At 38.6% G+C, this 16,269-nt stretch overlaps 1 protein-coding gene across 9 annotated transcripts in view; it reads right to left on the reverse strand.

Annotated features, from left to right (window-relative positions):
- The window catches only part of RNF111 (ring finger protein 111), a 104,280-nt gene that overhangs the window by 18,939 nt on the left and 69,072 nt on the right, over positions 1-16,269 (reverse strand). For 6 of the 9 annotated variants that reach the window (XM_032297301.1, XM_032297297.1, XM_032297304.1 and 3 more), the window contains exons 6-7: positions 10,606-10,925; positions 2,050-2,311 (exon numbers count right to left, since the gene is read on the reverse strand). In XM_032297301.1, the coding sequence (XP_032153192.1) occupies positions 2,050-2,311; positions 10,606-10,925 (582 nt within the window). The remainder of the gene's footprint in view (positions 1-2,049; positions 2,312-10,605; positions 10,926-16,269) is intronic. The other 3 variants (XM_032297303.1, XM_032297299.1, XM_032297305.1) reach the window with 1 other exon arrangement.

A 16,269-nucleotide genomic window follows, 5' to 3' on the forward strand; every position in this document is an offset into this window, starting at 1 on the left:
AAAGCATGCGAGAGTTAGGGAGAGAATATACACAATCCTTTAGGAAAAGAAGCCCAAAAGAGAGTTATCAAAATGTCTCTAACAGAACATAATACAATTTAAATTTCCTACCTTCATTCTCATTAATACTCATTAAACACCCCGAATGAGGTGTATACATTGATACAGCCCCTTGGAAAGAAATTTAACAGTATTTACCTGAAAGTTTATCCCTCTGACATAGCAATCTCACTTCTAGGAAGTTATACTGTACATAAACTCAACCACAGACAACTTAAATGTCCATCAATGGAAGACTAATTTAATATACTATGGATATTACAGGGGTATTAAAAACCAATGAGCTTGACTTTTATATGCTAATATGCAAAAATCAAGATATACTGCTAAATTTAAAAACAAAAGGCAAGGGGTATATGTTTGATTTCCCATTTTGAAAAGGGAAGACATATATATACTTATCTATGTGTATGAAGAAAATTTCTAAAAGTTTTTATATCACAGTTGCTGCCTCTGATATATTAAGCAGAGTAAGCTGTGGGAAAAAGCTTTTAAATTCTCATTTTATATCACTCTGCACAGTCTGAATGTTTTAGAAGTTAACAAATGAGTCTAAAACATTTATTTATTAGAACATTTTAAAAGGAATGAACTTACTTGTAAACTGCTTCAGTATATTATTTTTAGGAGGAGGGGCAGAAAACTACATATATTGAATTTCAAATAAAAGATGATCAATTAAAAATGAATACCAGCCGGGCGCGGTGGCTCAAGCCTGTAATCCCAGCACTTTGGGAGGCCGAGGCGGGTGGATCACGAGGTCAAGAGATCGAGACCATCCTGGTCAACATGGTGAAACCCCGTCTCTACTAAAAATACAAAAAATTAGCTGGGCATGGTGGCGCGTGCCTGTAATCCCAGCTACTCAGGAGGCTGAGGCAGGAGAATTGCCTGAACCCAGGAGATGGAGGTTGCGGCGAGCCGAGATCGCACCATTGCACTCCAGCCTGGGTAACAAGAGCGAAACTCCGTCTCAAAAAAAAAAAGAATACCAACAAGTATCACAAAATAGGCCATGCATAATATTGGTGTTCACACACAGAACTGGCCCACTTGCCAATGCTTTGTAAAAAGTGTTTCTAAATCTATTTTCCAATTTATACTCTAAATTTTAAGTTGCATTACTGAGAAGGTAAACAATATATTCCAGTTTCACTGAACAAATTCTGCGTTGATTCCAGCTGTGTCTGCAGAATGCAGATTTTTAAATGATTGGAGAAGAAAAAAAATCCAAGAAGACACATAACTGAAAATTCCCCTGCCAGGTGATCAGGACAAAACACAAATTTCCTTGCTGACTTCCTACTTTATTTCAGGCATGAACTTTTGGTATTTCTTAGTCGTTTATTAAGCTCCATTTGATTATTAGCTTATGGTCTAACAAAACAGTAACTACATTACATATCCTTAGGTTATTTATTAGTCCTTATGATATCTAACAAATTTCAATTTCTTTAGAAAAGGCATGCCTAGTTCTATTTTATTTTATTTTTATAGAAACGGAGTCTCACTATGTTGCCCAGGCTGGTCTCAAACTCCTGGCCTCAAGCAATGCTCCTGCCTTGGCCTCCCAAAGTGCTGGGGTTACAGAGTGAGCCAGCATGCCCAACCGTGGTTTTATTTTAATTGCCTGCATCAAATGAGTATTAAAAACCCTTTTATAACTGACAAAGCTTGCAGTCAGGAAATTCTCTCTTATGTCTCAGTTAACTGCTTGAGAATTCTTAGAATTTACTTTACTGTGCCTAGAAATACTACTCAACTTTCACATTTCTTCAGTGGTCCTAAAGAAGAAATCTCAATTCCTTAAAACTTCCATTCAATATACCTGTTTCATACTATTACAATGGGAAAAATATACTCCACACTTAAGCCAAGTAAATACTAAAAATTTAACAACTGGGGTTAATTAAAGGTTATTTCATGAAGGAGTATAAAATGCTTCACTGATATGACTCTAGATTTTGTGCCCATTAAGTTTATACTTACAAGGGGGTGGCATGTAATGCCGACATGATGAGAGAGAGGGCTGTGGAGGGGGCTGGGGCTGGGGCTGTGCAACCATGCTTGATCCATAGCCATCTATTGATGATAATGGTTGACTTGGGGCAGCAGCAGCAGCCTGATGGCCAAAGATGGCAGCTCGGGAAGAGGAAACAGGGCAGCAGGGATCAAATGCAGATGCTCCATGAAAACCGCCACTTCCATGACTTCTGATACCATTGTTGCTCAGGTCTACTGGCAATGCCTGCTATATAAAAAGGAACTATATTTTATCTTTCTAAAGTTTGGTCAAACATTTCATGCTATATTATAAAAGTATTCCTAACACAACCAAGAAAAACATAATCTTTTAATTCGAAAACAGTAAGATTCCTAGTGTGAAGAACTAGTGAGCACCAACAAAATACTTGGTTATCTTGTGTATCTTGGATTGTGAAAACTGTAGTGGTTTTACACTTAAAACCAATTTTTAAAAATCAAGCATAAGATTATATCACAAGATGAATAAGTGTGATATATTAAAGTTTTTTGTCTTATAACATCTACATCTTAGAAACTTTAAAATCATACTTCTATATTCTCGTTTATCCCAACATTGTGACTACTAATTTACGACTCCTTTAGAAAACATACGATTGCACTAGTGAAAACATTAAGGTTCTAGGAAAAATCTTGTCTGCCCCAAGTTCCAAACTGTATGAAGAAGCAAGAATTTAACTAAAATTCTAATAGTGTAAACAAATCTACATTACTCAAAATAACAAAGGACTAAGATTTTTCACACTAAATCATGAATTACCTTTGCCACTTAAAGCTTTCATTTGTTCAAAAAAATAAGAATAAAAAAATTAAACCACTGCTTCCTTTGACAAGCATATTTATTGCACTTTGCTTTATTATGCTTTACAGATGTTCGGGGTTTTGTTTTGTTTTGTTTTGAACAAACTGAAGGTTTGTCAAGCAAGTCTATCAGGGTTATTTTTCCAACAGCATGTGCTTACTCTGTGTCTGTCAAATTTCGGTAATTCTTACAGTATTTAAATTTTTCTCATTATTATTTTATCTATTATGGTGGTATTTGATCAGTAGTCATTAGAGTTACTACTACAATTGCTTTGGGCACCAAAAACTGTGCCCATATAAGGCAACAAATTTATTAAACGTGTGTGTCCTTAACAGATGTCCCCGACATCCTCGACTCGTCTCTGTGGGCTTCCCTACGTCCTGAGACACAATATTGAATAGGCCAATTAATGGCCTTTAAGTATTCAAGTTAAAGGAAGATTTGCACATCTCTCATTTAAAATCAAAACCGATAAATGATTCAGCTTAGTGAGGAAGACATGTCAAAAGCCCAAATAGGCTAAAAACTATGTTATATTGGGGTTCAGGGGTGCCCTCAGCTCCCCTGAGACGACATTTCTCCAGGTTCTTGGTCTCCTGCTCTCTTAAGAATGAGAGAGGGGACCACGGTGCAGTGCGCAGTAAATACGAGACTCAAAAGTGTTTGTAGAAAGTGATTTATTTAAAGAGAGAGAAACAGAAGGAGAGAGAAAGAAACAGCTAACTCTCACACCGAGTGAGAGAATCCAGGATGATGGAATCCAGGAGAGGAAAGCAGCTTCCACACTGAGCGGAAGGCAATAGAGAGATGTCGTTCAGGAGGAGAAGACAGGCTTCCACCACAGAGTGTGGAAGAGGACTCCAGATGGGAAATCCAAGAGAAAGACAGCTTCCACGAAGGCAGTGTTCATGGAACGGGACCCAAACATGGAGTCCAAAGGGGTGTGGAAGAAGGGGACTTTTAACCTGGGAGGAACCCCCACCTTCTCTAAGACCCCAGGCCAATGAAAGGAGTTCCCTAGAACTTCTACTGGAATGACTGACTCTTTGTTTCTTCCTGTACCCGTGAAATTTAAACATAAACTGTTAAATCTCCCAGATGGAGAGAGATGGGAAGGGGGCATAGTGCTAGGAAGTTCTTACCCTTAAAACTACGTCCCCTTGTGGACCCAGAAAGAGAACACCTTCCCTAACTGGCCTCTTATACCAGTTAGGCAAGTCGTGAATACAAAGTAAAAATTTCTCAAAGAACCTGAAAGTACTCCAGTGAACACACAAATGATAAGAAAGTGAAAACAGCCTTAGAGCTGATCTAAAGAAAGTTTTAGTGGTCTAGATGGAAGATCAAACCAGCTACAACATTCTCTTAAGCCAAAGCCTAAGCTAGAACAGGGCCCTAATTGTCTTCAATTCTATGAAGGCTGAGGGAGGCAAGGAGGCTGCAGAAGAAAAGTCTGAAGATAGCAGAGGTTAGCTCACGAAATTGAAGGAAAGAAACTATCTCTATAAAAGTGCAAGGTGAAGCAGCAAGTGCTGATGTAAAAGCTGCAGTAAGTTATCCAAAAGATCTAGCTAAGATCATTTATGGAAAGTGCTACAGTGAATAACAGATTTTCCATGTAGACAAAACAGTCTAATATTGGAAGATGTCATCCAGGACTTTCATAGCTAAAGAGAAGTCAATGCTTGGCATCAAAGTTTCAAAGGACTGGATGATTCCTGTTAGGGTCTAATGTAGCTGGTGACTTAAAGTTCAATGCTCATTTACAATTCCAAAATCCCTGGAGCCCATAAAAGTTATGCTGAATCTATTCTGCCTGTGCTCTATTAACAAACAAAAGCCTAGATTGACAATATATCTGTTTACATGGTTTACTGAGTATTTTAAGAATACTGTTGAGACCCACTACTAAGAAAAAATGATTCCTTTTAAAATATTAATGCTTAGCAAAGTGAGACCTTGTCTCAAAAAAGAAAATTGCTGTTTTTTGACAATGCACAGTCATCCAAGAGCTCTGACGATGTGTAAGGAGATTAATGTTTTCATACCTGCTAACGCAACATCCAGTCTGCAGACTATGGATCGAGGAGTAAAGTCTTATTACTTAAGAAATAAGTAAGGCTTATATTCATAAGGCTACAGCTGCCATAGTAATTCCTCTGATCAATCTGGGCAAAAATAAATTGAAAACCTACAGAAAGGTGTCATCACTCTAAATGTCATTAAGAACATTTGTGGTTTATGGAAGGCAGTCAAAAATACCAACACTAATAATTTGGAAAAAGTAGATCCCAAGCCTCATGCATACTTTGAGGGGTGCAAGACCTCAGTGGATGAAGTAACTACAGATGTTGTGAAGACAGCAAGAGAACTAGAATAAGAAGTTGGACCCTGAAGATATGATTGAATGACTGCAACTCATGATGAAAGTTGAGTGAGTTGCTTCTTACGGAGAGGCAAAGAAAGTGGTTTCTTTATGCCCTTATCTTTTTTGAGACACTGTCTCACTCTATTGTCCAGGCTGGTGTGCAGTGGCACAATCTCAGCTCACTGCAACCTCCACCTCCCAAGTTCAGGTGATTCTCTTGCCTCAGCCTTGCAAGCAGCTGTGATTACAGGCACATGCCACCATGCCCAATTAATTTTTGTGTTTTCAGTAAAGACAAGGTTTCACCATGTTGGCCAGGCTGGTCTAGAGCTGCTGACCTCAAATGGTCCACCTGCCTTGGCATCCCAGAGTGCTGGGATTGATTACGGAGGTGAGCCACTGACCCAGCCTCATTCATTCATTCCTTCCTTTCAGACAAGGTCTCACAGTGTTGCCTACGATGGAGTGCAGTGTTATAAACACAGCTCACTGCAGCCTCGACCCACCTGGCTCAAGCAATCCAAGTAACTGGGACCACAGGTGTGTGCTATTGCACCCGGCTAATTTTTAAATTTTTTGTAGAGACAGGGTAGACATGTTGCCCAGGCTAGGCTTTAACTCCTGGACTCAGGCAATCCTCCCACCTCAGCCCCTGAAAGTGTTGGGAGCAAAGGCATGAACCAACATGCCCAGCCAGAAGTGTTTTTTTGTTTTTTTTTTAAATAAAAGCATAGCAGAGCCCCAGAGACAAGTGTTTTTTGTTGTTGTTGTTTTCATTAAAAAAAAAAAAAAAAAAAAAAATGCAGCAGAAGTAATGTCCTGAGATGAAATCTACTCCTGTTAAAGATACTGGGAACAAGATGAAAATGACAACAAAAGATTTAGACTATCATATAAACTCAGTATATTACATTACTATATTATATAAACTTAAAGCAGCTGCAGAGTTTGAAAGGACTGACTCTAGTTCTGAAAGAAGTTCTATGGGTAAAATGCTATTAAACAGCATCATGTGCTACAGAGAAATCATTCATGAAAGGAAGAGTCGATCAATGCAGCAAACTCCATTGTTGTCTTACTTGAAGAAACTGACACAGCCACCCCAATCTTTAAGTACCACCACTCTCAGTGGTCATAGCCATCAACATTAAGGCAAGACCTTTCAACAGCAAAAGGATTACAACTTGCTGAAGGCTCAGAGGACTGCTGGCATTTTTAAAAGATATATTAACAATAAAGTACTTTTAAAATGAAGTATTTTTAAATTGAACCATGTACATTTTTTTAGACATAACACCACTGCGGACCTAGTATAGTACAGTGCAAACATTAACTTTTATATGTACTGGGGAAACTAAAAAATTCATATGACTTGCTTTATTGCAATACTCACTTTATTGTATTTATTCTGGTTGTCTGGAACCAAACCTGCAGTATCTTCAAGGTATGCTTGTATTAGGAATATGATTTTAGGGAAAGCCCATTAACTAAGTTGGGAAATAAACCAGAGGCTACATTCCATTTTCACTCATCAGTAATATTTCCTCCAAATGCTTTTTTTTTTTTTTTGAGACAGGTTATCTGGCACCCAGGGTGGAGTGCAGTGGTACAATCTTGGCTCACTGCAACCTCCACCTCCTGGGATCAAGTGATTCTCCTGCCTCAGCATCCCCAAGAAGCTAGGACTACAGGCACAAGACACCCCACCCAGCTAATTGTTTTTTGTTACATTTTGTTAGAGATGGGGTTTCACCATGTTGCACTGGGTGGTCTCGAACTCCTGAGGTCAAGCGATCCACCTGTCTCAGCCTCCCAAAGTGCTAGGATTACAGGTGTAAACCAGTGCACACTGCCTTCCAAAAGCATCTGGAAAAATCCTAAGTAAAACACTTTCAACCTTCTACTCTAGACCAGATTACAAAGCAAGAACTGCTTCTTTGTATACTTAAATCCAAGCCTACTGCTTAGGTTCAGTGGAGTCATACTTTTCAAAATGTGATTAAAGATCACAAAGATCTGATGTTATATACAGAACGATATACAGGAACTGTTCAATACTGGAAGCTGAGTGTCTGGAGATGAAAAAACCTAGGTCCTAGGTAACGCATTTGTGAAAGGCCCAAGTCACCCAGCAGTCCTCAGAGGAACCACAGCAGTCTTTTTACTTTCAGTGAGCTCTAGGTTCAGGGGAATAATAGAAACAAAAGGAACTCTAGGTGCTGAAAGGAAAGGCAAGTGATGATACAGAAGATGGGAAGGAGAAAAGGAAGAGCTCCTTTCTTCTGTTATTATTTATGTACAATCAAGTGTATGTCTTGTCCCCTTCTGTTGAGTTGGCAAATACAACTTCTGTTCTCAATTCAGGTAAATAAGGTTTAAGAATAATGTTGTAAGACTGAATTCATGTTTATGGTTCAAATCCTCTCCCTACTGTTTAGACCAAAATTAGCAAATGGACTAGACTATCAACATCTTGTGAAGGTGACCAAATTTCATCTTATCTTCATTCCTAGAAGAAAGTGAGGGTAAAATTAAAGAATAAAGGGAAAAAACAATAATGACAACCCTTTTCTTCACAATTCTAACAGTTCATTCAATTCTTATTCTCGAAAGACAATCAAGGGTAAGCAAGATGAGTATAGTGATGGGACATAATAATTGCTTTACATAGATCATAAATGACGCATCACACTAATTAAACTACTGGGGACTTATGGTACATGCCTGCAGTCCCAGATAATTGGAAGTCTGAGGCAGGAGGATTATTTGAGCCCTGGAGTTTAAGGCCAGCCTTAGTAACAAAGCAAGATCCTCTCTCTTAAAAAAAAAAAAAAAAAAAAAAAAAAAAAAGGCGGGAGGTGGGGTGGGGTGGAGTTGGAGGATGGAGGGTACTGTGTTAGGGGTAGGTAGGGATGAAAGCCGTATCATATCAAAGCAAGCAGTGAGGACTATCTATATGACTACTGCATCTTCTTGGTTTGCTTATCTAATTTTTCTTTGACTATGCACAGTCTGGCACTCAATCATAAGACATCTACACAATCACAAATCTCAGGTTTTGCTTGCTACTTCTGTTCCTCTACTTTCTGCTGTGCCCAAACAGGTCTGAAGTGAAGACTATATGGTTATATTATGAGCATGTAGTTAAGTTTAGAGTCCTAGAAACAACAGTATGAGTCTCAAACTGTTGTCTTCAAAATCTCACTCTCTTTACCATTCCAACCCAGTATCACCACTGAATGCCTGGGATCCTGCTGATTCTTCTCAGGTTTTGTTTGCAGTCCAAATATTTCTATTGACACTTATAGGTGGGTAAATGGGTTATACTTATTTTACACTGAACAGAACTGTAAAAGAAATCCTACCTATAATTAACTCAAGGTGAAAGAAAACATTATATACATAGTTGATCTCTCAAATCAGCTGTGTTATTTTATTAATAATAAAATATTCTGCAAATGAGACTTTTGGCAGCTTTTTAATGAATGTAGGAAAAGCTGGTAGACCCACCTCTTCACCATTTTCCTACAATACTTACGAAGAGTCATTTAACCAAATTTATAGCAAAAGAACAATATACTTTCAAGCAGGTCCTTTCACTGGAAAATTTTTCTTGATGTTCCTTCATTCCCCAGAAGCAGGACAGGTCTGGACAATCCGTTAATACCAAGAAACATCACCAAAACCAAAATAATATCTAAAATCTCTTTAATCACATTTTCTACTCAATTCAAATTTCCTCTTAATAGCAGCTGCATTTTTAAAAAAGAATACCTCTCTTTCTTAATTATTTTTAATCTGTCAAGATGCAGAAGACACACCATCAAAATTTTTAAAGACTAGGCAAGTACTTTAGGAAAAATCAGGTGACAACAAAAAAGCACTACCTTGGCCAGGCACAGTGGTTTATGCCTGTATTCCTAGGCAACAAGAGTGAGACTCTGTCTCAAAACAAAAAGAAAAAAAAGAAAACTTCAGAGTCTTTTTCTTGTTGCCCAGGTTGGAGTGCAGTGAGGCAATCTCAGCTCACTGCAACCCCTGCCTCTCAGGTTAAAGCAATTTTCCAGCCTCAGCCTCCTGAGTAGCTGGGACTACAGGCATGTGCCACCACACCTGGTTAATTTCTGTATTTTTAGTAGAGACAGGGTTTCACCATGTTGGCCAGGCTGATACCAAATACCTGACCTCAAGGGATCCCACTGCCTCTGCCTCCCAAAGTGCTGGGATTACAGGTGTGAGCCCCCATGCCAGCCTCTTTGACTTTTTTTGCAGCACGTTTTTTCTGGCATATTATATGTCAAAGTTACAATTTTTCTCTGAAATTACATCTTTTGGTTTTTAAAGTATGCAACACCCAGGTTTATATCACAGTCATATATGGAAGTGACATAACAAAAGTTAAAGTAGCATGAAACACTAGACTTTTTTACTCTGTGATCGCCAATACTAACGTAATATTATTTGACATTTCGTGAACTCATTAATAATACCAAGTAATCTACTTAATCACAATTTTTTGCTGACATTTCAATTCTCCATAAACTGAAAGCCTCATCTGTCCCTGAGAAAATATGCTACAGGTCTACATCTGAGAAGGCTGTTTATTTCTAAATGAGTGAGGTTACAGTGAACTCTAGAGAAGGAGGTAAAAGGGAAAAAAATGGGAGAAATTAGCCTGACACTAGAGTTTCACCAATTTGTTTAAAATAAGATCCCAAAGACCAGATTCAACTGTATTTAACTAAAAACATCAAAAATCATTCCAGAATTTTTAAAAAATGATTTTTACATTAAGTATCAGTTCTGATTTCCCACATCCATGGTCCCTTCAATTAGCTGTAATAATTTAGATCATCTGAAAATCCTGGAGACTTAATTAAAAAGAAATTACAGACCACTAAATTAGGCCATTTTTGAATGTAAGAATGTGACTAGTGTATATCATCTGTCCTTAGGGGTTTTTTTCCTCCACCCAAAGCCACTACTATTAAAAAAGAAAGGTGGGATGGTTTTAACTCAAGTGGTTACTCCCTCATGCTGGGTATTCCAGACATCCAAAACAGAAGGGGAAAGGAAAGGAGAGAGGAAAGGGAGGGAAGGAAGGGCAAGAGGAAAGGGAAGAGAACAAAGAAAGGAGGGGAAGAGAGAGAGGAAAGGAAAGAAGAATGGTAGGGAGTAAAAAAAAGAAAGGGAAGGAGGGAGGGAGGAAAGCAGGAATAAGAAACGGAAGGAGGGAGAGAGACAGGAATGAAGGAAAAAGGAAGAGACAGAAAAGGAAAGAGACAAAGGAGGGATGCAGGAAAGAAAGACCGATTCAAATTCCACATACCTGTTCATGATAGCTGGTAACAGAACTACTATTTGCTCCACAAGGTGCTTGTACTTGTGGAGGTCTTTCCACAGGGCAAGCAGGATCACTAAAGGAAGGAGAAACTGGGACAGCTGGGTGGGAAGTATGATGGTGGTGGTGATGATGTTGAAAATGGTGACCATGCTGTTGAAAGCAATTTGTATGAGGATGTCCTAATGCATGGTGATTCTGTGACGACCCTCCACATGGTGAGTGCTGGGGACAGCAGGAAGGTAACCTTGGCATTGCAGGAGGGCCAGTTTCCGTTACAGCACTAGATGTAGTTCTCCTTGAGTCATCTTGAAACAGAAAAAAAATGCAAAGAATAATCAAATTGTTAAGTATCACTGTGTAAAAAAATAGGTATGGGGTATAAATAATTAGGAAATGTTTAGTAAATTCAAATCTCTGTAAATAATATGATAGTGTCACTTTTTTTTTTTTTTTTTTGAAAACGGATTTTCCGTCTTGTTGTCCGGGCTGGAGTGCAATGACACAATCTTGACTCATCACAACCTTGGCTCCCAAGTTCAAGCAATTCTCCTGCCTCAGCCTCCCAAGTAGCTAGGATTACAGGCATGTACCACCACGCCTGGCTAATACTGTATTTTTAGTAGAGACGGGGTTTTCCATGTTGGTCAGGCTGGTCTTGAACTCCCGACCTCAGGTGATCTGCCTGCCTCAGCCTCCCAAAGTGCTGGGATTACAGGCGTGAGCCACTGTGCCCAGCCAATAGTGACACATTCTTAACATATACATTATATGATTTTATGCAGTAATCTTCACTGAGATTTTCCTGAAACTCTAAATTCTTCAGGAGGCTTATATTTACTGTGATGTGTAAGTATGGCAATTAATTGTGTCTTCCTAGGGAATAACAAATGATGTATTACCAATAAAATTGCATTTTAAAAGTTTTTAAATACCACGAGTCCTTCCACTACATGCTACAAATCAAGTGATCTTCCCCTGAGGTCCATAAACCCCTAAAATCATAAATCATTTCTATATAATGCAGACAGCAATGTAGTGCTTAAAATCTTACCTTCTTAAGACACAACCACCCAAGTCAGAGTAATAACTGGCTGAGTCTATCGGCCAACTTTTTTTTTTTTTTTTTTTTTTTAAAGACCAGGTCTCACTCTGTTGCCTTGGCTGGAGTGTAGTGGCTCAATCTTGGCTCACTGTGACCTCCACCTCCCGGGCTCAAAAGATTCTCTTGCCTCAGCCTCCCAAGTAGCTGGGACCACAGGCACACACCACCACACCCGGCTAAGTTTTGTGTTTTTTGTAGAGACAAAATTTTGCCACAGTGCCCAGGCTGGTCTCAATCTCCTTCCTGAGCTCAGGTGATCTGCCTGTCTCGGCCTCCCAAAGTGCTGGGATTACAAGTGTGACCCACCATATCTGGCCCAGTAACATTTTCCCTTCCTTTGGACTCTATAGTCAGAACCAATAAAATATAAGAAATGATCAGACTCTAATACCTGTAAAATAATATGTGCTTTATAATAATCTAATGACCTAGTGTCACATAGTGGGGAAAAAAGCATGGAGTCAAATGAATCCAGGTTCTAATGTGAGACCCTTCTTTTAGCAATGTGACCTCAGGAAAGTTATTTAACCTCCATTTCATCCATAAAATGTGGTAGTAAAATTGCCTTGCATGACTGTTTGAAAAAACGGTTTTCTAGGTATAAAACACATGAGTCCTGATTATGCTGTCTGCCACATGCCCAGAATTATTTTGAAGATATGTTCTTCCATGTGAGAAGAACTGCAAAAGTGACCCCTGAAAGTTTGTCCCAGTGTTTCAAACTCATTTAAAACCCAGAAACTTTTCCTTAAACTAAATATTATATGGAAATTCTATAAAAGAGATTTTTTAAAATGGAAGTTTCTGATTAAATTACAAAGGTGAAAAGCCTAAAGCCAAACCCTTGCCCAGCTGCCACCCTTAACCCCCTCACTCTGATTCTGAGGTATCTCATCAGAATCCTTAGAATTCTGGAACATTACTGTCCCAACCTTGATTTTAGAGTACCCAATAGTAGGGATATCCTGCTCCCAAGTGGCTCAAAGTACCTAGCTCATCTCTTCTGGGCCAATGTATCAATTAGGAATCTTTTGCCTGTTTACAAATAATATAAAAACCCTCCAACTGCCCAAAAGTATTGAAATAAATGAAAAAAAAAAAAAAAAAAGAATCAAACCAAAACAGCTTAAATAAAGGGAATTATGGGTTCACATAAATGAATCAGGGTAGGGGGGTGCTTCAGGCTCTGCTTAGTAAGATCCCAGCAAATTTCCCTATAATTCTCCTGGTTCTGCCCTCTCTTACATGTCCTATCCTGCCTTTCCTGATTCTCATCTCTTTTAGGTCTGTGTTCTAACCTCTGTCACACAGTAGCTCTAATCTATATTTCTGTATATCCAATTTTTCCAAGCTCCTAGTCTGGCCTATGGAGGCTAATCTCCCAAACCCTTTTGTAAATGTTCTTAACCTGGGGAACTAGAATTCAGGGTTCTGTGACCTTGGATGGAAGAAAAACACAAATTATCACTAACCTCTAACTGACCCTAGAATTAGTACTACTTTATCAGCATCAGTTGACATGTGAAATATTGTAATTTGTAATAAAAACAAAGTCAACAAATTGCTTACTTTTTAAAACAAATAATGGCAGTTTCAAAGTCAGTTCTATAATTAAGTTACTTTCATTCACTTGCATTCCAAACTCTTGAATAACCTAGACAAAGTTAAAAGTAGCATATCAGGAACTGACCACCATAGGGCTATGCTGAACCCAACATTAAGTAGCTGTTTCCTATAAACTATAATATGTGTAACAAATTACTCATTATTTCAGTAGGTTTACTTGCTACAGCATTTTCAGGATTTTATCTTAGTCCCTATGTAAAAGTGTTATACAAGTCAATGTCATTTACTGTGTATTACATCAGGAAAAAAAGGTTGAAAACCTTTGGCACACTAAATTCATTCACTGGGATACACTAAATGACCTTCATGGTTCCTTCCAATTCTGACAACTAATTTTACAAACCAAGTTATTTGAGGATTATATGAGACTCTAAAAGTCAGGATATGAGTTTGTAACCATCACTAAAGTGACAGATATGACATGTATCTGTTCAGAAATAGATTGTCTCCTTTTGCCTTTGAGGATTTTGAATATAAAAATCAGATTGAGAGAAGAGTAAGCATAATGACTATAATATATTTAAGGCTGAACACATACTTAAGGCATAAAATAATTAACAGTATGACTTCAAAAAGAACACTGATCTTATAGCTCTACTTCCTAGGCAACAGATTTGCCTTCCAGTTAAATAGTCTATTTTCCTATTGTCCAGAACCTCTTTTTTTCTCAAATAGGCTTGCATCCCCAAGTAAAGACAACCAATTAGCCTCTCATTCAAGAGTTACTACCTAAATAAAACTGCCATAAATTAGAGCTGAAATACAAAGATATCAGATTCAGTAAATAAAACACTTCCTTTTCTATGAAAATTAACCCACAGAGAGCCCAGTAAAAACGAAACAATCACGAACCTGCATCAAGGAAATTAACTCCACAGCCCAGTGACAATAATTTGGTTAAAGTCCCTCCTAGGAGTGCCTTCAGTAACTCTAGCAGGATTACTGAGATGCAGGCATGAATTTAATCATTCATTCAACAGGCTTACACGTAATAAAGGTGTGGTAAAAGATCTACAAAAGGCACTGGATGATACACAGGTGAAAATTAACGTCCTGGCCTTTGACATAACTTACAGTATTATCTGCCTTTGCCGTTTTTATCTCTAGCAACCAGAAACACGCTTGCACAACGTAGGTGGCTCAATAAGCACTTTCTAAATTTAAGTTAAATTCACAAGGGAAAAGAGGCATGCACTCATGTAGCTAAGTGCCAAGAAGAGAAACACTTGCTCTTTGGCCCTTAAGCAGCTCATCATCAAGCATGGAGACAATTTAGGATACAAATCAACCAGTATTAGAACAGAAACACCAGTTTCTAGTATAGCATAAAGCAATGCTGTCCCCAAAATCTGGCAATGCCTGCAGACATTTTTGGTGCCACAATTGGAAGGGAGGTGGTGTTACTGGAATTTAGAGGCTAAGAAGCCAAGGATGCTGCTAAATATCCTATAATGCACAGCCCTTCCCTACCTCCCACTGTAAGTACTATCTGGCCCAAAGTCAACAGTAGTGCCAAGATTGAGAAATCTTGGCATATTGGAGAAAAGTACAGGTGCCACACCAGACTGCCTAGGTTTGAATTCTTCTTCCACTACCATACAACCTTGGATGTGTTACTTCACCTGTAGAATAAGAGTAATAAAATCTGCCTCATTAGTTACTGCAAAAATCAGAGTTATGACAGGTAAATCCACTGGCCAACATTATCGGCTCAACAAATGTTATCTATTGTTATCCACTAGAATGTAAGCTCTGTTAGAACAAAAACTTATCTGTTTTGTTTCCACTGCCTGACATATAGTGTGCCATCAATAAATATTTGTTAAACAAATGAATATTAAAAAAAGAAGCAAAAATAATAATAATAATACACACACACAAAAGAAAAAAGACCAAAAAAAAAAAAATGAATATATAAGCTATCATGTATGCATAATACAAGGACCACATGGAGAGGTCTGGCAGATAACGGGCTATTTCTCGCATACAGAGTTTGAACTGGGCGCAGACTGCTCCAGGACAGATGTCCAAGAGGCAACTGGACATGAAAGTCTAAAATGGCCATGCGTGGTGACACATGCTTGTAATCTCAGCCCTCTGGGAAGCAGAGGCGAGTGACTTGCTTGAGTCCAGGAGTTCAAGACCAGCCTAGGCAACACGGCAAAAATCTCTACAAAAAAGTACATAAATTGGCCAGGTGTGGTGGAGCATGCCTTTAGTCCCAGATAGTTGGGGAACTGATGCAGGAGGACTGCTTGAGCCTGGGAAGTGGAGGCTGCAGTGAGACTGCACTCCAGCCTAGGTGACAAAGCAAGATCCTGTGTCGAAAAAAAAAAGTTTAAAACAAATAGGGTGGTCAAAAAACACAGAAGAGAGAGACATCAGCATACTAGTGATAGATGACAACACCTGCAGTTAATGAAATGGGGTAGAGAGAAGGGGTATGAGAGCACAGTCCTGGGAAGAAAATCAATTATGAAAAGGAGACTATTGTCAGATTTTAAAAGATCGTGTTTATTCATTATGAAAGGAGTCAGAAGCCCATTAGAGGAAAGAGTTTAGTGTGACAGAAATACACTTAAAAGTACTTAGACCTAACACAAGTATACATGTGCATGTACTAAGGAAATGAAACCAGAGAAGATGCTGAAGACGCAGGGAAGTTCACTGCTAAAGCAAGGTTAGGACAAAGAAAAGGATAAGAGGTAGAGGACAGATAAAGGAAATGGAAGGGAGAGGAAGGAGTTAGGAGGCTAAGAATTAGCAGAGGAGGACAGGTAGAGACCCATAAAAGCTTCTAAGGTGTTGGAAGTTGCGGGAGTTCATGCTCATGAAAATAAGAATTTTCATTTATTTGTTTATTTATTTATTTAATTTTCTCCTGGGGAATGAAAACCTTGAGGAAAAGGAGAATGTTTTGA

This window comes from Sapajus apella, unplaced genomic scaffold, assembly GCF_009761245.1.
Source record: "Sapajus apella isolate SASKATOON/1434 unplaced genomic scaffold, GSC_monkey_1.0 scaffold37, whole genome shotgun sequence".
Taxonomy (NCBI): Eukaryota; Metazoa; Chordata; class Mammalia; order Primates; family Cebidae; genus Sapajus; species Sapajus apella.